Raw genomic sequence first — 25,808 nt, forward strand, 5'->3', positions numbered from 1 at the left:
CATCTTCTTCACTGAGCTCCCTCTGTAGATGCACTCGTTATGATGATGACGATTTTATGTAGGGCCTAAAGCAGTGTAATGAAACGGCTAATAACCACAATACCTACGATAATGATTATAAACAATGGATATTTGCAGCGTCCGCGCAATTTTCAGTCGATTTCAAGTACGGTATAAGATGATAACATTTAGTTTAATGATATAACATAATGTCTAACAAACTGCCGTAACACCTGCACGTTTGAACTTTGTAAAGTGAATGCCGAGTAGAATCATCATGATGATCTTCGTAGACACACAAGAGGTGACTGCAATTGTGGTTCTAGGGAGAGATCTACTTTGTAGGTCAGGTGTAGTTTGTTTAGATATGATTTGATTGGAATAGAATTCAAGTGTTTTCCGTGACCCCCGAGGAAGCAATACATTTTGTAAGCAATTGTAACCACGGTACCGACGATCCAAAGATCCCTACGGCTGAAACACTAGGCAATGAGGATAAATTTACGTTACTCTATAGGGGCACAACCGCCGAGCCATGAGCGTAGAGACTCGAATCCGGGACCTTGTGATTGATGATCCGTAGTGTTATCCACTGAGTCACAACATCTCATCAAAGAATTTTCTTTTCAGCGTTATGTTTAAGGCAAGGCTGTAAAGTGATATCTGAGACACTTACACACACACACACACACATACACACAACCAACGGCGTAGCCAGGATTTCATCTTAGGGGGGGCGGTTAGTCTGCGAGGGAGCGAAGCGACCGAGCCCGAGCGAGCGGAGCGAGCGAGGGGGGAGGGTGTGGGAGGGGGGTGTCCCCCCTCCCACGGTGAGAACTTTTTGCATTTTGATGTTGTAAATGTTGCAATTTGATGCATGCTTTTGCGCGTTTTATCGACGTGAAACAGTCCCACTTGTTTAAGGTAGCAGTTTATTTTGATGTAGATTATTATTGAACAATTTGCCTATAAAATGGTATAATTCAAATACACTTCTTGTATTAATTCTTTTCACTGAATATCATGAACGCGACTGAACCCGAGCAAGCGGAGCGAGCGAGGGGGGAGGGGAGGGTGTGGGAGGGGGTGTCCCCCTCCCACGGTGAGAACTTTTTGCATTTTGATGTTGCAAATGATGCAGTTTGATGCATGTTTTTGCGCGTTTTATCGACGTGAAACAGTAACATTAGTGTAAGGTAGCAGTTTATTTTGATGTAGATTATTATTGAACAATTTGCCTATACAATGGTATCATTAAAATAATCTTCTTGTATTAATTCTTTTCACTGAATATCATGAACGCGACTGAACCCGAGCGAGCGGAGCGAGCGAAGGAGGAGGGGGAGGGTGTGGGAGGGGGTGTACCCCCTCCCACGGTGAGAACTTTTTGCATTTTGATGTTGCAAATGGTGCAACTTGATGCATGTTTTTGCGTGTTTTAACGAGTTGAAACAGTCCCACTTGTTTAAGGTTGCAGTATATTTTGATGTAGATTATCATTGAACAATTTGCCTATAATATGGTATGATTTAAATACACTTCTTGTATTAATTCTTTTCACTGAATATCATGAACGCGACTGAACCCGAGCAAGCGGAGCGAGCGAAGGGAGAGGGGAGGGTGTGGGAGGGGGTGTCCCCCCTCCCACGTGAGAACTTTTAGCATTTTGATGTTGCAAATGATGCAATTTGATGCATGTTTTTGCGCGTTTTATCGACGTGAAACAGTAACATTAGTGTAAGGCAGCAGTATATTTTGATGTAGATTATCATTGAACAATTTGCCTATAATATGGTATGATTTAAATACACTTCTTGTATTAATTCTTTTCACTGAATATCATGAACGCGACTGAACCCGAGCAAGCGGAGCGAGCGAAGGGAGAGGGGAGGGTGTGAGAGGGGGTGTCCCCCCTCCCACGGTGAGAACTTTTTGCATTTTGATGTTGCAAATGATGCAGTTTGATGCATGTTTTTGCGCGTTTTATCGACGTGAAACAGTAACATTAGTGTAAGGTAGCAGTATATTTTTATGTAGATTATTATTGAACAATTTGCATATAAAATGGTATCAATTTGAATAATCTTCTTGTATTAATTCTTTTCACTGAATATCATGAACACGACTGAACCCGAGCGAGCGGAGCGAGCGAAGGGGGAGGGGGAGGGTGTGGGAGGGGGTGTCCCCCCTCCCACGGTGAGAACTTTTTGCATTTTGATGTTGCAATGGTGCAATTTGATGCATGTTTTTCGCGTTTTATCGACGTGAAACAGTAACATTAGTGTAAGGCAGCAGTATATTTTGATGTAGATTATCATTGAACAATTTGCCTATAATATGGTATGATTTAAATACACTTCTTGTATTAATTCTTTTCACTGAAAATCATGAACGCGACTGAACCCGAGCAAGCGGAGCGAGCGAAGGGAGAGGGGAGGGTGTGGGAGGGGGTGTCCCCCCTCCCACGGTGAGAACTTTTTGCATTTTGATGTTGCAAATGATGCAGTTTGATGCATGTTTTTGCGCGTTTTATCGACGTGAAACAGTAACATTAGTGTAAGGTAGCAGTTTATTTTGATGTAGATTATCATTGAACAATTTGCCTATACAATGGTATCATTAAAATAATCTTCTTGTATTAATTCTTTTCACTGAATATCATGAACGCGACTGAACGCGAGCGAGCGGAGCGAGCGAAGGAGGAGGGGGAGGGGGTGTACCCCCTCCCACGGTGAGAACTTTTTGCATTTTGATGTTGCAAATGGTGCAACTTGATGCATGCTTTTGCGTGTTTTAACGAGTTGAAACAGTCCCACTTGTTTAAGGTTGCAGTATATTTTGATGTAGATTATCATTGAACAATTTGCCTATATTCAAATACATTTCTTGTATTAATTCTTACTCTGAATATCATGAACGCTGTCTGTTCAGCAATCAAACAGAAAAAGCATGCACACGAGGTTGTAGATAGGGGCATATCCCCTCCCACACGAAGGGGATTTTGCGTTTTCAGACCTGAAATTCAGCGATCTGGTGCAAATTTTTGGTGCAATACTTTTTCATCGAAGTGTTAAAATCACGGAATTTAGCTCTTATTCCGAATGTGCACCATCTGTGTGTCAGTGTATAAAGTCTAGTGAGGTAGAGCTTAGGGGAAGGGGAATTCCGCCTCCCGCTCGCGGAGCTTTTGCGTTTTTAGAATTGAAATAAAGCGATCTGGGTATAGCCACAGTCTACTTCTATGCATGGCGGAAGGGGGGGGGGGGAGGAGGGGCGGGTGAGCAGGGAGAAGGCGTGGACGAGTGTTATCTCCACCTTTCCCTTCCGATGGAGCTTTTGCCTTTTTAAGGTTGAAATTGAGATATCTCGTATACGCATATTTGATGGAATCAACATTTGGGAAATCAAAAAAAAAAAAAAAAAACCTGATGGGGGAGGGGACTGAGGGAGGAAAGGGTCGATTAAAAGGGGAAATTCCCCTTATACATGAGGGAACCTTGAGTTTTTGGAAGGTATGTGATAAGTCTTGTGCACTCAGAATTATTCATAATTTTTTTGTAAATCTAAAAAGTGTACTAAGCTAGGGAAAGAGGCACAGAGGGGGAGGGTTTGGGAGGGGGATACCCCCTCCCAAGCACGAGAGATTTTGCATATTTTGAATTGAAATTCAACGATCTGGTGCACACTTTGAGTGAAATATTCAAAAAAATATCTTATTTGATGAAAGGTTGCAAAGGAGACCCGCTTCATGTGCATGCATACAGTATACACGCATTTTTTTTTCCGCCTCCCAAATCCCCGGTCCAAATCTTAGGGGGGGCGATCGCCCCCATCGCCCCACCCCCCCCCCCCCTGGCTACACCCATAATGATTATTATTTTAATGAATTTATGGGATTGATTTATTGTCCGTGATGTTAGTATGGTTCAGCACTACATTAAGATCATACAGATTATAAGATCATAAGATTGCAAATTTATGCAAAGGGCCTACGATGAAGATACTGTTGTTCACCAGGAGCGGAACAAAGGTGTACTGATGTCTTGAGCACTCTTTGTACTGTGCCATTTTAAGGACCATAAGACCACAAGGTTCATGCTTTTAAGGCGATTTGATTCAAAATAACATCTTTATTGCATCATGGACCTGATTGCATAAAGGAATAATCCAATGTGTAAGAGAGATCATTGCTAAAGCAATTCTAAAGCATAATATGCTCCGAATCCGGAATAACATTACGTTTAATGATAATTATTTTCTTTGTCTGCGTGTACAAGGTTCATCATTTTATTCTTTGTGCGTAGCCAAGTGTAGTTTTATACAATTAAATGACTTGATATTATATGACACCGATTGACCTTGAAAATAATGATACACTTCGATGCATGTATAATCATAATGATTATGAATCTTATGCTGTACAATTATTGTAAAAAAAAAACTGCATAGTGTGCTATTAAGTGCCGATTGGCACAGAAAACCCTTGTGCGCTGTACACACTGTCCAAAGTCCCCAGCACAGAACATAAACAAGCATTATCACGGCACGTTCATTTTAATTGTATCAATGCTATTAGGACTCGCTCTTCAGGTACGTATACTGTACATTAGATTTTTAGATTTTATTCGACTCTTCCGACCCCATTCCGGGGTATGAGAGTACAACACATAAATACAAGGTATGGTCATTACAATATCAAAGAATACATGTTTGTGATAATATTACAATGATGTATATAAAATAGTCTCTACCTACTAAACATACAGTGATATACAAATTGGCAAGCAAGGTTAACTAATCGTATGAACCATACGACCGAACAATCGTGACATACAACTACAAAATATGTACTAGAGATCGAGTATCACTGGATGCTTAATTTTTCTACCACTACGAGTTACAATAATAATTTTCTTTCATGACTAAAGTACACTCAACTTGTTCAGGCTTCTGCAAATTTGCAAAATATGACATGATCAGCCTCACATAAATACTAATCTTTTAAGCTGTCCTAAATGCGAACATGAAAATAATCTGGACATGTGTACTGAGCAAGGACGTTTAACCAAATAATGATTGCTTAAATATAACTGTCTTTCCTTTTCAAAGAAGGGGCATACGAAAACATAGTGAAATTCATCACCTGTTTCATGTCTATCACAACAAGGGCATTTAACATCCCTTTCATCAAATGACTGTACAAATCTTCTATTAACTGGCAACGGATTTGACCTACATCTAAAACGGCTCAATGAAATTCCATTCCTCTTACTCAACTGGACTAAATACCTTTCAAAGAGACTATTCGATTACTGGCCAGGGTTCAGGAGAGTGACAACTTTGGCTGAAACAACAGAGCGCCATCTCTTGTTCAAAACACTCTGCTAGCGTGCCTGCTCGCGATGTCTTGTCTTGCCGAAGATGCCCACAATTAATAGGTTGATTATCATGGCTGTACATTGAAAGTGATACTGCAACCTTTCAAAAACAGTAATGGTTATGACAACATTTAATTTCCTGCGTCTTCCGTCATCCCGACTGCCATCGCCTCCTCCTCTTCATCCTTCTTTTTCTTGTTCTTCTTCTCCGCCTCCTATCTCTTCTTCTTTTCTTTCTCTTCATATCCTCCTGCTCTCTCTCTCTCTCTCTCTCCTTGTGAAAAGGTTTGGATCTAGCAGAATTTGCCACAGAAAATGATCGATAACCGGTTATAGATGTATAAAATAGTACAACTTGAAACGGAAGAGTCAACTTCTACGTCTAAAAATTGGAGAAGGCGGGAAAACACATTTGAAGACCTGAATATAAGAACGACCCAAGTCCAATTTTTGGCCAAATTCAGTTTGACATGGGAAAATGTAGCTTATGCAAGGACTCATCTTGTGTATTGATGAATCCTAATTACCACCGGAAGTGCCTGAAATGAATGAGTTAAATCTTATATTAGTGTAAGAAAGAAGGACTTGGGTCATTCTTACATTCATATAATAGCGCCCTCTCTCATCCTTCTCTATCTCTATAGCAGAATATCATGTACATGTATATGAATCAAAGAACGACCCAAGTCCATATGAATCAAAGAACGACCCAAGTCCATATGAATCAAAGAACGACCCAAGTCCATATGAGTCAAAGAACGACCCAAGTCCACCACACAAAATGGCCTCTCCACAATTAATGTAAATGTTAATTGTCATAATTAAAATGTTCTAATTTGTATATACAATGTTGCCTTCCCATCACAGTTAAATAGAATATTATTGGACAAATAAAAAAGATATGAAGTTTTCTTTAGTTTCCTCGAAATGGTCTTCCATGGACTTGGGTCGTTCTTATGTTCATATACTCATTTGCCTCTGATAAATCCACTACGACGACATTGAAAGATGGAAAGATACTTCTTACAGGAAAGTAAAATAAAAATCATTCAGCGACATTCAACCCGTTACCACAATGATATTGTGTATCATCGTGGTAACGATCATATAGCCATATAAATTTGACATTTGTAGATTAGTCTCCAAACTTGGGAGGAATGTATTTATATATGCAACATATACCTTCACCAGGCACTTAGTTTACGAAATATGCATTGTAGTAGTAGCAGTAGTATAGTAGTAGTAGTAGTAGAGTAGTAGTAGTAGTAGTAGTAGTAGTAGAAGTAGTAGTAGTATAGTAGTAGTAGAAGTAGAAGTAGTAGTAGTAGTAGTAGTAGTAGTAGTAGTAGTAGTAGTAGTAGTAGAAGTAGTAGTAGTAGTAGTAGTTCTTGTTGTTGGTGTTGTTAAGATTACTTAATAGTGAATGTATCAATGTCCAAATTTCGTGTTCTCTTGACTGTATCTTTATTCATTTGTTTTTTGGATGATTGTTTGCTTGCTGGATTGCCTTGTTTGTTTGTTCAGTTCTAAATGTTTTTCTTCTTTTGATGAAGTCTCCCTTTACCACGATGACAAAGCAGGCTAGTATTAAAGAATCGAGGAGGCCATGGTATAGTCTGTCTTTCTTCAAGCAGCAATTACAGCGCACTCCCTTTATAACGGACACGGTTATAACGAAATACTCATAACAACGAAATAAAAATTAATGTTCCAATATTATCATCTATATATTTTCCGGCTATAAGGAGATTTCGTTATCAGCAAAAGAAAACTACTGGTCCCTATATCACATCTTTGTAACGGGAGTCGCCTGGGGTTTTTTTAAAGTTCATTCTTATAAGACCTACTAAGAAGTCTGAATAACATCTGTCTTTTTTATAGCCTAGCTGTAAGGATAACATAATTATACCTGTTTTCATAACTGTATTATCGTGGTTATCATTTTTTTTCTACTCCGGGGGCATCTTTGTGTGCTTGTTTGTATGTGTGTGCGTGTGTGTGAGTGTGTGTTTGTTATATATATATATATATATATATATATATATATATATATATATGTTTGTGTGTGTGTGTGTGGGAGAGAGAGAGAGAGAGAGTGAGGGGAAATATAGGGCGGCGTTAATGATGATGTTTGTATTTGATTTGCACCTGGTATATGCATGTTACTCAGTGTACGAAACATGTTAATGAAAATATAGCAACAACAACAAAAAAGTCATTTACCACTGCACACAATACAAGTTCATTATCAGGATTAAATGATTATTCTATTAACTGAATCGTATATTTTATACAGCATTTAGCCTAGTAGGGTATGATTCATGACACAATGGAATTAACACCGAAATACGCTGAAACTTTACCATAAATTCAAGGACAACCTACTGAATTTCAACGGTATTTCAGTCGGCAACATAAGTCAACTCATTCTTTTCCCCATGCACCCATACACATCTAATGCAACGCCCCCCCCCCCCCCCCCCCACACACACACCCCTTGGAAACATAACACGCCTACGAAACACTGTCTTACACGTGACTTATCTATGCTCAAACCCACTTCAAGAAGATTACATTTATTACGAGTATTTTATCAAGAATTATCACTTCGATGTCATAAAACTGATAACTTCGAAGCCCTACAACAATGGAGTGTTTGTATACATTGCGTATTGTCACTAACAGTGTCACGAGCACATATCAATTTAACCTTGTCTTTTGTCATTACATTGTTCTCTGCTCTCATGTGATCAGGTTATAGATCTGAAAATAGTTGCCAACTTCTGATTTTATACACGAACATGCACACACACACACACACACACACACACACACACACACACACACCACATACGCACACACAGACAAGCATAGGGTGTCATTTTCATAATAATATGCGGTAAGCCGCGGACAGGCTATTGTATTCGACAGGAACTTGGACATTGGAAGGGAAACATCAAAGCCATATTACCAGGCTCTACCAGGCAGAAAAAAACAAAACCGTTTCTCGTGAGTTTTGATAACAGAGAAAAAAAAAGTGAAAATGACACCTAACACACACCATGTGACTCGAATAAAGTGGCATTGCATTGGGGACAAGTTAACATTCCCTGTATACTGCTGAAACAGGACGAGCAATTCAAGCATTATAGGAGACCTCCGGGTGGTATTCAGACTTTTACATTTGCACAACTATAAATTAGTTCTACTGAGTACAGATTTTCATAATCTATAGTGATTGGGTTGAGGAATAAGAATGTTTTCAAAATCTATAAAAAAAAAAAATTGCATTGAACAAGGATGATGACAAGGCAGCCTCACCGTAACAACGCATGCGCGGGAGCTCAAGGAATCAGAACAAATAAAGAAGGCATGTATAGATTTCACACAGGTAAACTTGTTAAGCAAGGGTAATGGAATTACACTGCTACATTAAAATTTTCTGAAATAATGAGGCTCCTATTATGTCATCAACAATGTCCAGTGTAATTTGTTTAAGATTTTCAGAGTATTGGTTTCTCTGCGCAAGGACCACAATAAATTCCACAGCATCTTTATATGGAACTGTCGATTTATGTAGAGTGATTATGATGTGAAATAATGAAAATCGTCTGGAATGCTCCTTTAATGACCTCGCTATGAAACTGGAAGTGATAGTATAATATTAACAACTACAGATCTTGGTAATAGTATTGTGGTTGTGCACAAATGCAGTCTCATCCTTAACGAATATGCGATGCCACGTTGAGGTTTATTTCAACTTATACATACCAAATTTGAAATTCTTTTGTTGCTGCTGTTGTTGTCGTCATTGTTGTTGTTGGAGAGAGAGAGAGAGAGAGAGAGAGAGAGAGGAAGAGAAGGAGAGAGGGAGAGAGAGAGAGAAGGAGAGGGGGGGGGGGGGGGGGGGACCGAGCCTCCCCACCCCCACCCTCAAAACGTTTCCTTAACATTTGCTTCTGCGACTATTGCTCCCAAGAAATATCTGCACGTCAAGCAAAGCATAAATTCTACCCACAAAAACACAACCCTACCCCTAATCCTCACATCAAACTAAGCCTGAAACTGTACCACATTCCTAATCCTGACCCTATAGTCCTTGGAGAAAATGAGACCGGAGCAATAAGTCGCAGGAGCAAAGTCGTGTCATCCCCCAAGAAGAAAAAGAAAAAGAAAAGAAGATCTTCCTCCGCAATGTGAGGGTGGTATACATACAAAAAAAGGTACAATAACAATAAAGTAATTGTTGTTGTTCCTGGGTGTGTGTCGATCATTGTGACGTTTCCACCATGTAGTCACGACTATTCTGCAGTGTGGGTTGGTCAATCTTTAATAATATTTGGATTGTCTATGCACCTCTCACACATTTATCAAGACCATGAAATTGCGCATAGTATATGATTCCTTTACAATCGTCATAGATGGCGAAATCATAAATCAGATTTTAAAAAAAAAGGAAGAGTCTATTATGATTATCTCATGATAACTCACAATACCTCTCATCATCATTTTGTTCTCTCATGCTTCTTTTCTTAATTGTTGTTTTCCAGATTGATATCATCTTTGATTCACTTATGGGTTCATGTATGATTGCACCTGCCATGACCCTGCAGGGCATGGTGGCCTTGCAATAGCTGTCGAGTGTAGGTATTTTTAGTATTATGAACCTTTTACATTCCCATTAAGATTATGCAGCTCAAATGTACACAGTAAGACTTTAAAAGTGTATTTGTTGATGGATGTTTGCGTCCACGTTGTTGACACACAGATATCTTCACCACGTGATGTGGACTCTGAATTCAACGTGCCTTCATGTATACGATATCATTTACACACAGCGAATAGTAGGGTCGTATCAAAGTGTACGTTTCATTTCTGTATTTTGTTGTGTTTTAAGATATCTTGAACATTATTAACCTTTTATTTGATCAAACAAAACGGCTTTGTTTATGGGGAGGCGGGCTAAACTGTGAAATTGCCAGTGTACTCGGACTAGTGAGAAGATGCACCATGGTTGAATTCTTGCATATAGTATTCATGTATTGCCCCTTTTCTTTGAAAATAAGATTTTTTTTTTGGTACATGCCCATGTGCAAGTTATTATTTCCAGTCTAGCTGTTGAGAGATGAGGATGAATACAATAGTCATGACAAAGGTTTGTACTATAAAACAACAGTTTGATTGTGTTCTTACGATGCCTCTTATACAGTGCAATTCACATTATCATACGTCCGAGTTGTATCTAACAAAAATCAGAGGAATAGAATTAAAGGAGTTTCGTCACAATGAATCGGAACTCACATGAAAAAGTTACGGAATTTTTATAGTTCATAATGTCACGAAATAGTTTATTGCTGTATAATGTGAATATTGTAACGACTGTTATGATCGTATATGTCTCAGTTGACTTTTACATGATATCCAACCTAATTCATATTAAAAATGTTGTGTAATTATGTATACATCAGCAGCGAGGGGACAATATTTTGTGATAGTCTGAGTTTCTAGCCAGTGCTAGCTATGCGCTGAAGTTGTTATTGCAGGCCTATGAAGAATCTAGTACATGTAGCCGTTTGATCCTGATCAAAATCGGTAGAGGGTCACCTCGATACACTTCCATCATACCTCGTCCGAAAGAAGTACTAGTATACAATAATCCTTATGGTCAGATAATGCATGGTCACGACAGCTAACAGAATTATATGGTCCCGATGGACGAAGTGAAAGTTATCTCAACCAGGATGTGAGCATGTTGGTGCAGTCAGTTCCTGTAACCTGATAAATCCATCAAATCCGATTTAACAAAAGGAATGCAGTGATAGGTTCCCACTTGGCACTGTGGCACTCAGTATAATGAATGTTATGCACTTTAATCGTGATCCCCCAGAATCGGTCCAGGTGTATCCCCATGACACATTAAAGGACAAGTTCACCTTCATAAACATAAGGATTGAGAGAATGCAACAATATTATTAGAACACATCAGTGAAAGTTTGAGGAAAATTGGACAATCGATGCAAAAGTTATGAATTTTTAAAGTTTTTGTGTTGGAACCGCTGGATGAGGAGACTGCTACAGCTTGTGATTCATATGCGTACAACAGTATAAGGAAAATGTAAAAGAAAATTCAACATATTTTCACTTTTTTCGCATAATAAAAGAGCACTTGAGTTGCCTCTTTCTAAAGGCAGGGGGAATAATATTACCAATAACATTTGTCGGTAACGAGTCAGGGGAATGTGTACTTTTTTCAAAAGATGGAATTTTGTGAATTTCTCTTTATATTTTCCTTATATTGTTGTACGCATGTGACATCTAAGTTATTCATACACTGTAGTAGTCTTCTAATCCAGCGGTTACTGCACAAAAACTTCAAAAATTCATAACATTTGAACGGATTGTCTGATTTTCCTCAAACTTTCAATGATGTGTTCTACTAATATTGCTACATTCTCTCAATCCTTATGTTTATGAAGGTGAACTTGTCCTTTAAGCTTACCCACCTCAGTCCCGATTCTTGTTGAAGAAATGCCCGACTAAAAGCGCAACCTATATTGTGGCATACAAATGACTATTGTATAGAGACAATGTATAACTATTTATAGACAATAAGGGTATATGGGGAAGGTCTGGACGACATTTTTGTTGTTTTAACAACATGATCATAAACACAGTTTGTTTATTGGCATCAGTCACAAAATTTGTCTTTAACATGACTGTGTCCTCGGGTTGAAAGGGAAATAACCAAAATCCCCCCGGATTCCCCTCCATGAAGGAATCGATGCAGTTGTGGAAAGATCAGACAATATTATATCGGTCAAAAGTTAAGAATATTTACAGTGTTGGTTCAATCCATTTTGTGACGTCCAAGTGGATAAGAAGGCTATAACACAACATGCTATTTCTTGTTTTTCAATGAAGTGGACGAATATAACCATACAGGCCAATTCCTTGATATATACCGGAAATGTAAAAAAAAAGGATAAATAAGTAATTAATTAGTAATAGTGGTGGTAATAGAAGAAGGAGGGGGAGGGGAGGAGGAGAAGCATTCGAATAAAAAAAATAATGGAAAAAATGTGGAAAGTCAATATCTATAGTGTTGGGCATCTAGACCTACATGCTCAAGAGTGCTTTATTTTATATTCGGTACATGTTTACCTCCCTGCATATGGTATATACGTTCCTATAGGCCTGTGACACTGGTAAACATGACATCCTTACTAACCAAGCAGGGTATGGTGTGTGAAATGCCTATAATTCTTACAAAGAACAGAGAAGATCGAGGTGTAATCTCTTTCCACCTCCCTGCTAAGAGTCAACCGTGTGTCTTTGTATAGATTTTGCGGCCATCCTACAGAGAAAGCATGGTTTCTTTTTGTTCTGGATCATGTAAAATCATGCAGCTCTGTCATGATTGTATGTGTTTTAATTGTATTACGGCTGCAGAGTAGAGCCGATCATTGATATAAAACCAGGTTAATACTCTTACAAGCTTCGTATACGTGTAGACGGATAGAACATTCTCCGGAGTTTGTTGTTTTTCTCATCGATGTTTTCCATGGCCATCTATCAAATTCTACCGAATGTGTCTTTTTCGTTTCTTGTTCAGATTCACAAAATCATTGTAAACACTGAGTGACAAACTAAAATAATTTACATGCATATATTATTTGAATGAATGTGGGGATATGCTAATTATGAATGAGACATCAGCAACGGAGGGGCGCCCCCATGTGGCAGGCACCTCTCTGCTTGCTGTTCACAGGTGAGTTGATGGAAATGAGAATGTCGCAAATTACACAAGAATTTCAGTGCTTAGATGTTATGGTGATGTATTATCATTATTGGTAATTGTTATGAAGAGTTTCAGGGACCAAACAGGCATATTATGTGGAGTGAGAGTGTTTGTCATAATTTACATGAAGCCATTCCATTTGTCTCTGGTTGATGGTGATTTTGTTCAGTGGCACTGAATGCACGGTAACCTATGTATGTACGTACCTGTGTTAAGTCGGTCTACGGACGTGTGTTGTGTGTACGGGCGTATGTAGTTAATTGCGGCTGCCATAGTCTTGTACGCACAATGTATTCGTAGTGCAGTAGTACAATGCAAGGGCTGCAGGCCTGCGTAGGTTTGTGTACGTGACCAATTACGGTATCGAACAGTGTATTATGTAGCGCTGTGTAACAGTATAGGGCGTTTAGCGTGATCTGTGTACTCTCGTATTACATGGTGCTGTGTAGTACGGGGCGCCTATAGTAGTGTGAGAAGATACCTAGTTGATGGTTTTTGATGGAAGCTATTTACCTATTTTGGTAATGCATTTATGGTGATAGAGTTGAGGAGGATTGAAGTTCAACCAGGGAGATGTGTAGCGTAGGCACATTATAGGTACAATGTTGCAACATTTGTAATGTGTTTAAGGTGAAAGAGATGATAAGAATCAAAGTTGATCAGAAGAGATGTGCAGCGTAGTAAAGGCACAATGTTGTTCAATAAGGGTTGTACAGTAATTCAGCCGAGGTTTTAATTAATAGAGGGAACCTTTGTATTGCATTCCTTAATGACTCGTGATGGTTGTGTAGGTTGCAGTTATAGTGCTACAGCATAACTTTTGTAGTAGGAGGGTCTCGGTGTAAGAAGTGATGTGAGTTAATTATTTTGTTTAATTATAGGCTACAACGAGCGGGTTAGAGGTGTGTGTACTTAGTGTCGATGGTAACATTTGAGTTATGTAGAGGCTATGGTAAAGAAGGAGTTTGATAGAGGTATCCCAGATGAGACATTCTTTCTTTTAAGGATTCCAATGGTTTTAGATGTGCATGAATATGATAATTATTGGATTAAGCCAGGGTACATTTGGTTATAGTACCATAATTATATATCTGACGTATCATATCATATACTTCTTATGTCATGTGATAGTTCTCACAATACATTGCATGTAGTTCGATCCTTAACGTGAGAGGTTACGAAAGACTCAGTACATGTAGTAATGTTGGGACGTATTTTAATACTGTGCCTCCTTTATGGTACTGTATGCATATGTTTTTGAACAGTTGTGTCTAATGAAATAACACAATGAGTTTCGAGGTCACACTCAGCTGTTGATGGCAGATGCTTTCATTAGATATAAGATTATTATTGATACCCCATTGTGGATTTATATAGCTTTAGAGACAATAACTCACTTGGTATTTGTGTGTTATTATGAATGAGTTGTTTTGGTGTTAAACATGTGCGGATTTGATGATGTGCACATAGTGTTTCATGGGTTCTCCTAAAGTGCATTTTAGGAGCTGTAATTGTGTTATGACTATATTATGAGTCAATAAAAAAGACCTCTCTGCTTGCTGTTCACAGGACTCCTGTCGAGTGCTTGTCTTTATTGACTGCACGACCTCCCACCCGAACCCACGTGCCATATAACCATGTCTCCTTCATAGACACACATACCCACACACACCGTCTTCACATCAATCCTGCCTTCTCCATCTCTCTCTCTCATCCCCCACATTTCGGCCCACCCCCTACATGAAGATAAACTCTTTTTTTCTTATTTATATAGCATTGAAAAGATTTTCTGCGTACATTTCAATATTGCACACTAGCACAAAAGATCTATAGTCTGTAACATTGCACATGACTTTGCTGCCCCACAATAGAAAGGATATAGCTTTATAAACCAAATACATAGGCATCGAGTCATGTCGATTATAATAACACAAGGGGATGATAACGAAACAAGTGGAAAGTGCAACGTACTTCCTATATGTTCATATTGTTATACGATTACACTGGACTGCATACATGTATAATAGTGTGGAGTAAAACTCAGTACATTTCAGCTGCATGCACAAAAATACAGTCGCAAATCTTTCTTTTAACCTTGAATATCGACTGTGCTTGATAATGATTATTATCAAAACATATATCATAACTGCGTGGATATCCCTGGGTTACCAAGTTGAAACCTGGTAACCCATCAACTCGGTATAAAACCCATATCCAGTCATGTTGCCCTCAAAAATTTATATACCCATGAGTGAAATTTAGTGTTAGGAATAGTCTGGACAGCAGGCGTGAATTTTCAACATGCCTACCATCATTTTGAATCAAGGTTCTTAGACAGATCGTGCTTTACATGCATCCCGCTGTATTTCATTTATGTGAAGTTGAAATTTTCATCACAAATAAAAACACCTCCCGGAACATTATTTTAGCATAAATTCATAACATTCATAGAGAAAACAGGTACCGAGTACTACTACTAGTACTCAGTAAACACATTATAGGCCTTTTTGCATAACAGGATGTCGAATAGGCTGAATAGGCAATGCTTAGACAGCACTGAGAGAGATAGGGAGAGAGGAGAGGGGATCGGGATTCGCTGCCTACAAAATGCAATGACAAGATCATGGAAATCCCCCCCCCCCTTCTTCTTTCATACAAAGACAGATATAAACAATGTTAGCCACTTTTTGAGAAGAACAAGGGTGCCTTGACGACACACTAGTAAAGTGAATAAGCACGTCTGCTTACAAGACTAGTAAAGCATTCTCATTGCATCACACGTGTCAGTCGGATGACGTCACCTTTTGATCACATGCTTTACGAAGAGTCACGAGATCGAAGGATTGTCTGAGGAACGCGCGGGTGGTGGGCCAATCCCAACGTATTGACACTGTTGTTGTGTAACTTGGTTGTCCGGTTCACTACAGTATCTTACGTTCACTGGCAAGTGTGAGCTCCTGCATGATTTGCGTCGCCGATTTCCGAACAATTATCATCTAAATACCAGGAACTTGTGTGGTGTCGGCGAGTTCGAAAGTCACGAGACCATCTAACCTTGTGTTTTACCTCTATTTAAACGGCAAGCTGCCCAGCGGCTATTTGTAGTTGACGATAGAAACGTTTTCGGTGAAGCACTGTAACTTAGTCTAGATCCGCTCTTCACTTCAGCTCAGCAGAAGCACTTGTTGGTGGTGAGTTAATTTGTAATTTTATCTCCGCAGTTTCGGACTTAGATTCTAACGTTTCCACGGTTACTCTTATTTTCTTGATGGACGAGATCTATTCACAAATCAATGTACTAGTAGTATAGTCTTGTACGGTGTAGTAGTAGTAGTAATTAGTAGTATTAACACACTATTAGAATCTACGTTCATGTCACTTCCCTTTTCTTTGCCTACTTAGGTGTAGAGGATCTAACATGTTAGAACTTAGTCTCTATAAACACGTTGTTATACTGCGAGTCTAAACCGAATAACTTCTTAAACTCTTGAAAATCTTGTCCTAGAATCTAATTATATCTGATCAACGCATAGCTAAGTGCTAGAAGCATTCAATTACGAAGGTGAATGAAGCTTGTGTAGTTAATTGTTTTATCACATAGGACTCAAGTAGACCCTTTAAAGTGGAAGTGATATCCACTTTAAGGCGTATAACACTTACCAACTACGCCACTGGCTCGATGCGCCTGATTTTCACAGGATCTTCAGGAGGTTTGTAAAGTTTCTGTCCGTGAAGTTCCAGTCCAAGTCATCAAGCGTTGGGTCAAGGTCATGGGGGTCAATTGTCACCTGACAGGGTCGACTGTGTCAGTCAGGTGACCCCCAGTCCAGTTAAAGTTGCAGTCCGGGTCTGGTTTATAGGGTCGTGAAGTACAGTGATTAGGAGGGGAAGTCAAAACACTTATAACAGACCATCCTTTAAAACCCAAATCCCACTACAACCCTATTCATTGGATAATTCGGCAATTCAAGAACTAATGTTAGGTAGGTCGAGGGTCTAATTTAATTGCGATTTTATAGCGTGAGATCTTGATTTTATTATTCCTCCTGTTTGAGTTTAGGGGATCGGGAACAACGTCAGCAAACTCTACTAGCTTTAATCTTACAGAATCAGATCCTGTGTACACGTAGGCTGTAAGTAACCATCATTTGCTGAAGAAGTTAATGCATATTTTCAGTGCTAGTAGTTCTAACTGTGTTAGCCTACTTACAACTCATAAGGTCTGTGTAAAATTTTATCTCAGTGTAGAAACTTGTATGTTGAAGCTGCCCTTCGGCCCTTGATACATGTAGTCAAGAGGTGGTTGCACTGCTCAAAGGCATCTTATCTATAATTTAGGGTGAAGCGAAGGCAAAGTAATTCGACACATTTCCAGCAGAGTAAATGACTTGCACTCAGTTGAATATGAGACAAAGATGAAATCTAGATAACTAACATGTTAGAGTCTAACTGTTTATACATGTAATACATCTCAGTATTTTCTTGCCAGAGGTGTCCCAAAAGGCAGTTGCATGATGATACAACAACACAGACTTGGTACCTGTTCCCATTTCCTTGTACCATTATACTTGTATGGTATACAATTTCCAAACTGAAACTAGAATCTGTGTATTGTTGGGTGATCTCATTTAGTAAAGCCTATGCTGTTGTTGCAAAATGATTTTGAATGTACACTGTTTGTATTATTTGTACTCATCGTCTTTCCACTTCTAGATATAACTATCAGCCAAAGATGTCAAGACTGGCAATTCTGATCACCCTTGGCCTGGCTGCCATTGCCAGCGCTGCCATTGTCATGCCAACCAGAGTTGAGCTCGATCCGAAATGGGAAGAGTGGAAGGCAGCACACGAGAAGGTATACACAGATAGTGCACATGAGCTGGAGAGAAGGCTTGTTTGGGAAGAAAATATCAAGAAAATCACCTTCCATAACCTTGACCACAGTATTGGAAAGCGAAGCTTCACCCTCGGCATGAACAAATATGGAGACTTGGTGAGTAAATCGTGTCAGCCACCATTGGGCCCTAGAGTCTAAATGTTTTTGTTTACAATTTTCTTCAACCAATAATATAACTCTGCATGTACTCTAACTTTGCCTTAAGGCCATCGCACACTATACAATTTTCGGTAACACGACTGATAGACTTTGAATCCGAAATACTGTCACAATACTGATAGCTCCAGAACAGAATAAACATGCTTGTTTGTTTCAGATCCATAGTCGCTAAATAGTTGCATGACCGAAAGTTGTATAGTGTGTGGCGGGCTTATTTGAACTGAAAAAAAAAAATAGCCTCGACTGGGATAAAAGTTGACTTATGAGGGATTAAAAGTAAAATGTAAAGAGAAGAGGACTTGAAAAGACCTTCGACTTAGGCAATTATTTGACATACAATGTATGCGAGATCGACTTAAGTAAAGGCTGACTTTATGTCCCATTTAGTGTCCTTTTTTTTCTTTTTAGAGGATATGAAACTTATTAGAATTCGACTAGAAATGAAAAAGAATGTTGCCAGTAGCAGTGGTCATAATTAGAAATTTATACAAGTGCAGTCATGGATGAGTCCCTTTTTCCCTTTCTGATGCACCAGTGGGTTCAAAAGTCCAGATACAAAAGTAAAGAAAAAATTGCTAAACTCTAACAGCCTTGTCTCTGCAGAAAAGGTGAAAATAGCAGAACTGTGTCTGTGCAAGAGTTTGATAGTCACCATACATGGACATGATTTTGTAAACTTGGGTGTGAACATCCTGCTCAGTGATGTAATAGTGTACAGACATGTGCTGAGAGTATACAAGCTGTAAGTTTCCGTAACATGTTTTGTCACTTGTTGTAGACCGTTACAAGATTCAAGAACAAAATTTGGGTGTGTGTGTGTGTTTTTTTAAGCATGACTGAACCTTAAACTACCAGCATTATATCTCTTGAACTTTGCATTCTTACAAGTGGTGAGTATTTTATTCATCTGGTAAACACCCTTTGTGCTAAGAAAGGTGGGTGGATGACTACAGGGCAACTGACTGGTAATCAGAGGACAATGACACAGCATATTCCAACAAAACCAGTGCAGCTGTACACTGCATGTGCTGTTTGGAAGTTTTTTACCCAGTTGTTTGATGTTTGGGTGGGTGTGTGTGTGTGTGTGTGTGTGTGTAATTCTTTTTCATGCTTGACTACCCAGGGTTTTTGTGCCTTTGAAATGGATACTGGAAGAATGCAACTGAGCCTTAAATGTCCAAATAAGGACAACTTCCTGTCTGCCAGTGCTTGGAATGGGAAAAACCCATTTGTGGGGTACCCTCCCCCCTTCCCCAAGGGGGAAAAAAATATTGAAATGTACTAGATCATTCATTTTGCCAAGAAAAGGGGGAAAAGATGTTTGTTGTTTTAGTAGTTTCATGGCTGGTGTGCTTGAGTTTCACATTTTCACCCAAAAGTGAGGTTTACAATTATACACTCTACATTGTGAGGATCATCTAATGACCTGAATCTGGAGCTGTTTTGTAGCTTATAAATGAAAGCTTCAGGAATTGCTTTATTGTCAGTGCATGTACTCTTACTGTTACTATGACCTTTTGAAACTAGTATAAATTGTATCCCATGTGATGAGGAAGACAGCTACCACATGATTGCTAATAAATTTTATGGCTTTCACATCTTCAAAAATATAGTTTGTGAAAAAACGTGGATCAATGACAACCCGTAACTGCAAACAGCTTTATTGTTACCACAGTTGAATCGTCCATGTTTTGTAATGGGGTTTCAGTTTTGCCCGATTCATTAGAGGAAAAGTTTGACATCGTTATTAGTCATTGTGAAGTTATGACAGCTGGTTGTCCCAGTAGCTCGGGCTCTCATGCCATTAGTCAGCAACAGAACTAAGCGACTGTAGTGTGAATCGTGACAAGCCCTGCTTCCCTTTCCTGTTCCTGGCATTGTTGGTTTCAGTATGATCACAGTCACGAGACCCCGGAGGGTTGTGGGTGTAAAATGCATGCTTCGACTGATTGATTTTACACAAGTGGCAGCAAACTTATACAAATTGATGTTTTTATTGTTGTTTGCACGTGTGGGCGCAAACATTGCTTTACACAGATTGATGTTTTAATTGTTGTGTTTTAATACCTTTTGTGAACCCTGATCATACATGTTTGTATTTCTGTACTCGCTCAAAAGTACAACAAACTCAAAAGCAGATATCATATATCGTATACTTTACATCTAAACAACTCTTATCCCTTACACAGATGGAAAGTTAAATTCCAGCCACGGACAGTGGCATATTTCATGTTGCATCGTGGTACAGTCAAAACCAATTTAGATTTTAAAACATTCTTTCCCCATAAATTGTATCTTTGAATGACCGTAGCATTTTTTAGGATGTGAGCATGACATTTTAAAGCCCATTTTATCGTAACAAAGACGAATGTCTTGGAAAACTTCGTCATCTTGATGACGCCAGTCTACTGACTGATTTTGATTGTGGCTTGACAAGATAAAGGTGATTTTTCTCACTTTGACACGACATGAAATTTAAGTCTGTTGCAAGACTACTGGACAAATTAATGTGTACATTTTTGTTCTCCTCATTGTAGCAAGTACAATGCATATCAGTCTAAAAAGAAGGTGCATCGTTTAGGATGACATTGATGTTGAACATGGCTCACATGTTACAAATATTTCAGCATGAATGGTCACCACTGATTGTCTGTCTTACTGGTACAATGTATGCATCTTGTTCTTAGCTTGACAATCTACATGTAAGCAGTGATCATAAATGTTGAGGATGATAATAGTCTCTGTTTCATCAGGTGATCAGTTGTGGATGCAAGTTTCATACTCTCTCTGTCATGTTCAGTGAGATAAGGCCTAGCCTTCTTTCATAATTTGGATTTAATAATTTGTTTGAACTTTGTTTTGAATGCACAGAGAACCAGTGAGGTGCGATCCACTATGAATGGCTACAGGCAATCCAATCTCACGAAGTCTGTTGGTAGCACTTTCCTGACGCCCAGCGCAATCCAGCTGCCAGATACTGTGGACTGGAGGACTAAGGGGTACGTCACCCCCGTCAAGGATCAGGTAAGGATCTATAGAATCTTGTTCATGTTGATAAGATGATAAGAAAAGCTTTAGTGGAATCACAAGCACATTAGCTTTCAATTGTAGATCCTTGGCAATTTCATACTTTGCATGAATAAAGTGAACAGAATTGGTTTGATCCCAACCACATTTTTTTTTAAATCCTATGTTAGGGCTTGTGAGATATATGCATGCAGAGAATGTAAGTAGTTTAATGAAATTTGTTAAAGGACACAACATTAGAAGCCTTCTGTAGAAGATAAAAACCATGAATTACCAGAACTGGTGAAGAAATTCTGCTGATAACATACATCTCCTCTTGTTTCCCCCATTTTCTTGTATTATTTCCTTTCTTATACTGTAGGGCCAGTGTGGATCATGCTGGGCTTTTAGCACAACTGGTTCCTTGGAGGGACAGACATTCAAGAAGACTGGAAAACTTGTCAGTCTCAGCGAGCAGAACCTGGTTGACTGCTCACGCAGCGAGGGCAACATGGGCTGTGAGGGCGGTCTCATGGACCAGGGATTCCAGTATGTCGAGGACAACAAAGGCATCGACTCTGAGGAGTGCTACCCCTATGAAGCTGAGGTAGGCTTTCTCCACAGTATGCCACCTATAAATTAGATTTGTCAGGATCTTCTGTATAGGAGATAGTATGCTAGGCAGCACTGACGTCAAGTTTGACCTCTGTATGTGACGACCTCCCATGTTTGAATTCAAAATTAAACATAAAGGTGTTCAGAGTATCAAAAAGAGGTCTGGTGCTGTGTACTAAACTTGGCTGTTTTGTAATAAAGTTGGTTTTCAACCTTTCACATCCTTGTTAAATAACATTTTGCTGTATTTGTTATGTTGTTATTTTCTGGAGTAGGAGTCATGAAAGTAAGAATTTGTGATGTTTGGTAAGAGCAATACAAGGAGTATTCTTGTTTTGTTGTTGTACACTCCATGAGAAAAGATCTAAATTGGTTAGGCAGATTTAGTCAATATCAGGAATTCATATCAATATTTCAATTTCAGTTCATGATGAATTTACAATAGGAACAATTCTTTTGACTAGATGCTTGATTTGTAAGTTTTTGAGGTGATTTCATAAAGATTAATCCTCTATAGTATCATTACTCTCCGAATATGTAAGGTATGCAGTCAATTTGGGTGAGAGATTTGAATATTATGCCACATAACTTGGAACTCCTCTACTTCTGTGCTTGTCCAGGATGAGACCTGCCATTACAACGCACAATGTGACTCTGCTGAGGTCACAGGCTACACTGACGTTCCAAGTGGAGAGGAGGACAAACTTAAGGAGGCAGTTGCCACTGTAGGTCCCATCTCTGTCGCCATTGACGCCAGCCACACATCCTTCCAGCTCTATGAAGGAGGTAAGTTGCAGTGAAGTACTGTATATTCATTGTATCAAAAAGACAGTATAGTAATATTACCCCCGCTACTCTCAGTAAGAAATGCAGTAAACCCATAAAACATCAAATGCTTTTTTGTTTTATTTTGAGATGCAGGAAATCTTGCAAAAAGAACACCAACAGATTAGAATGTAAACAGACAGAGTACACTAACAAGTCTCTGGCTAGCTTCTATCCAAGGTGAAAAATCGCCCGAAGGAGATTAGCGTTAGACTGGTGACTGTACTGTGTTCAATACATCATTTTCTTTTCGTAAGGGAGAGTTTGCATTTACCCTTGAAGACAGCTAACCCATGCAACAGACAAGCGTGATACTTCAAAAAGAGGTTTGTGTGATTTCATGTGTTTGTGATTTGACTTCTTCTCGTGTCCCTCTCAACCAGGTGTGTATGATGAGCCCTCCTGCAGCAGCTCTCAGCTAGATCATGGTGTCCTAGTTGTGGGATACGGAACCCAGGACGGACAGGATTACTGGCTGGTCAAGAACAGGTAATTGAGTCGGGCCCATTTCAAGTGTGAATTCATGGTTCATAGTGTCTGCTCAGGAAGCATTACATGCCTTTTAGGCGAGCAACCACGGAACCTAGTCTGAATGTCCCATCCAAACGACTAGCTAGTGAGGATAGAGTGCTTTGATGCAGAACACAACTTTGGAACTCTGTCATGGGACTCCAGCTAGGGACTTAGAAAATGGAGAGCTCCTAGTCTTATCCACTGAGTCAAATGATCATACCAGTGTCTTCTCACTTTTTGATGTGTTGGCACAGTGCACTCCCATTACAACAAGCATGGTTATAACAAGATTTTTGTTACAGTGACATAAAAATTCAGGTTCCAAAATTATCATGTACATAAATTTTATAGTTAGCTATACATTTTTTTTTTTGATATATCAAAAGCAAACTGCCTGTCCTGAGGTCAAAGTTATAAGGGGAGTGCACTTTACAATAATGATGAAGATAGTTATGTTGAGTCATGTTGATAATGCTAATGATGATGATGATTATTGCTATTATTATCAGAGCTGTACTATTATAATAATGACAAGGCTAAAAAGGAAGATAAAAAAATTAAATGATATATTAGGCTCATTGTTCCACACAACTGTTTGTGTCTTTATTTCACAGCTGGGGAACATCATGGGGCATGGAGGGATACATCATGATGTCTCGCAACAAGGACAACCAGTGTGGAATCGCCACCTCCGCCAGCTACCCCCGGGTCTAAAGCCTGCTTATCAGCGAGACGATTCTCTCTGGGTTTGTTTTCCTCCAGGGGTGCTTTGTAGCCACACCCTCTTCGCAGAAGCGTTATGCACCATCATCCCTATCACATATGAATCATCAGTGTTTTATCGTAATTGCCAATTTGCTCTTCAATGAGTCCTTCAAATCATAGTGAGGAGCTCTCAATATTTTGGGTGAAATTTAGTGAACTTCACTTTGACAGAATGCATCTAGGTACAGGGTTTATTTATGTGGTACTCAAATGTAATTTAAAGTTGTTGTTTTTCATTCCTCAAGCAGGTAGTCTGCCCAAAGCTGAGCGTACTTGAAAGAAAGAAGAATTTGAAATGACACCATACAGTGTACTGCTCTTTTGCAGCAAACCCTTAGTTGGAAATTTCACCATTTGGTGGGACGTTCAGCCCTTTTGTGAGGGAAAGGGGTGGTATCATTCTCTGTATCAGCTGTTCGATCTCAGTGGGCCTAGTTTGAGTGGGCACTGCCTTTTATTGATGGCAGTACATGCAGCCTGAAAAGTTGAAGACGGTGGGGGGGGGGGGGGGGAACATGTGTCTTTTGGTGTGACATATACCAAGGTATAATTCAGTTTCCTTGAAGTATTTGCAGTGCATGAAAACTTCACTGAGATGACCACAGCAATATGGGCATTTTTACTTCTTTCCTCAGTAAAATTTTATATTCTGTTTTAATGCCAATTATGTAGAGTAGATTTCCATTTTCTTTTATTTGTTTTTCCTCCAAGTGTGTGTTGTCAGGGATATATTTCAATCATTGAATGTGTTGTGTTGAACAATGAAATAATTCATGTGTACATTCTGTTCTTTATACTTCACTCTTGTACAAATGTGTGTATTCGATGTTTAATTGTATCAACTTCAATGCAATCACTCAATGACATCATACTTTAAAAAGAAGGACACTGTGGCAGATGTTAGTAGTAAGCTGCTGTAATGCCCTTCCTTGATATGCTGTCTACTTTCCAGCGTGGACTTCATGCAATGGTACTTTTCATTATTTTGGAAGGCTTTCAGTCATCTGATGAGAGTACTTATTTGTTTTGTGATGATGATGTGTCTGTTATGAACACTATCATCCAGTCACTTTGTCATTCTTGCAGACTTTAGTTTGACTGCAGGCTGTGATTAGCTGGAAAATTACAAATTCTGAATGAATGCTTCCAGTAGACTTGTGAATGCACCTTTAACAGTATACATGTACCTCAAATTTGGACAAACACTTAGATGAGCACTTAATTTAATTATCTTTTATCGTGCCTTTTTCGAAGGATGAGTTTCTGCAGATTTTGTCACTAAAGATAAAGAGATGCTTTTCTTCTGTTTGCTTAATTGAGTTTCTTACGAGGTGTATTTCAAGTATCTACTTTCTCCTTTCAGCTCAATCAGCTTTTAATTTGCTTTATTTAGCTTTGTTGACTGTAGAGTAGGCCTACATGGTAGTCTTGTTTTGTAATAGTGCAATCATTGCTGACACGTAGTAGGGTCCACATTTGCTTATTTTCTCATACATCTTGAGTTCTGAGGCTCTCATATTAAGTATATCGCATTTTCCTTCCTCTTGCTTATATTTCAGTGTCTTATTGTATTTATTGACTTGTATATTGTGCATGCATGGATGGAAACTCTGACCATAAATAAATCATCTTGTCCTCAAACTAGCACTATCAAATTATTGTAGAACCACTTGGAAGCTTAGAAATGAATGTGTAAAGTTGTTTGAGAATTTTATGTGTTTCGTGTAAAATACATTTTATATGGAATGAGAATAAAATCATGAATTGTGTATGAACTTTTATAAATTTGTGATTCAAAGGTCTTTAGTATGGTTTGCATTCAAGTTGGACACCATTGATCTGTGTGTTTGTT

General features: G+C 38.9%; 1 protein-coding gene across 1 annotated transcript; it reads left to right on the forward strand.

Annotated features, from left to right (window-relative positions):
* Positions 1-16,142: 16,142 nt before the first annotated feature.
* LOC139726713 (cathepsin L-like peptidase) lies at positions 16,143-25,727 on the forward strand. Its single transcript, XM_071637697.1, has 7 exons — positions 16,143-16,367; positions 17,890-18,169; positions 21,104-21,256; positions 21,621-21,845; positions 22,474-22,639; positions 23,062-23,167; positions 23,806-25,727. Exons 2-7 carry the CDS (start codon positions 17,909-17,911, stop codon positions 23,903-23,905), a joined length of 1,011 nt encoding a protein of 336 aa, XP_071493798.1. The 5' UTR covers positions 16,143-16,367; positions 17,890-17,908; the 3' UTR covers positions 23,906-25,727.
* Positions 25,728-25,808: the final 81 nt, after the last annotated feature.

This window comes from Diadema antillarum, unplaced genomic scaffold (assembly GCF_040938485.1).
Source record: "Diadema antillarum isolate AM-2024a unplaced genomic scaffold, OU_Dant_1.0 seq00000097_RagTag, whole genome shotgun sequence".
NCBI lineage: Eukaryota > Metazoa > Echinodermata > Echinoidea > Diadematoida > Diadematidae > Diadema > Diadema antillarum.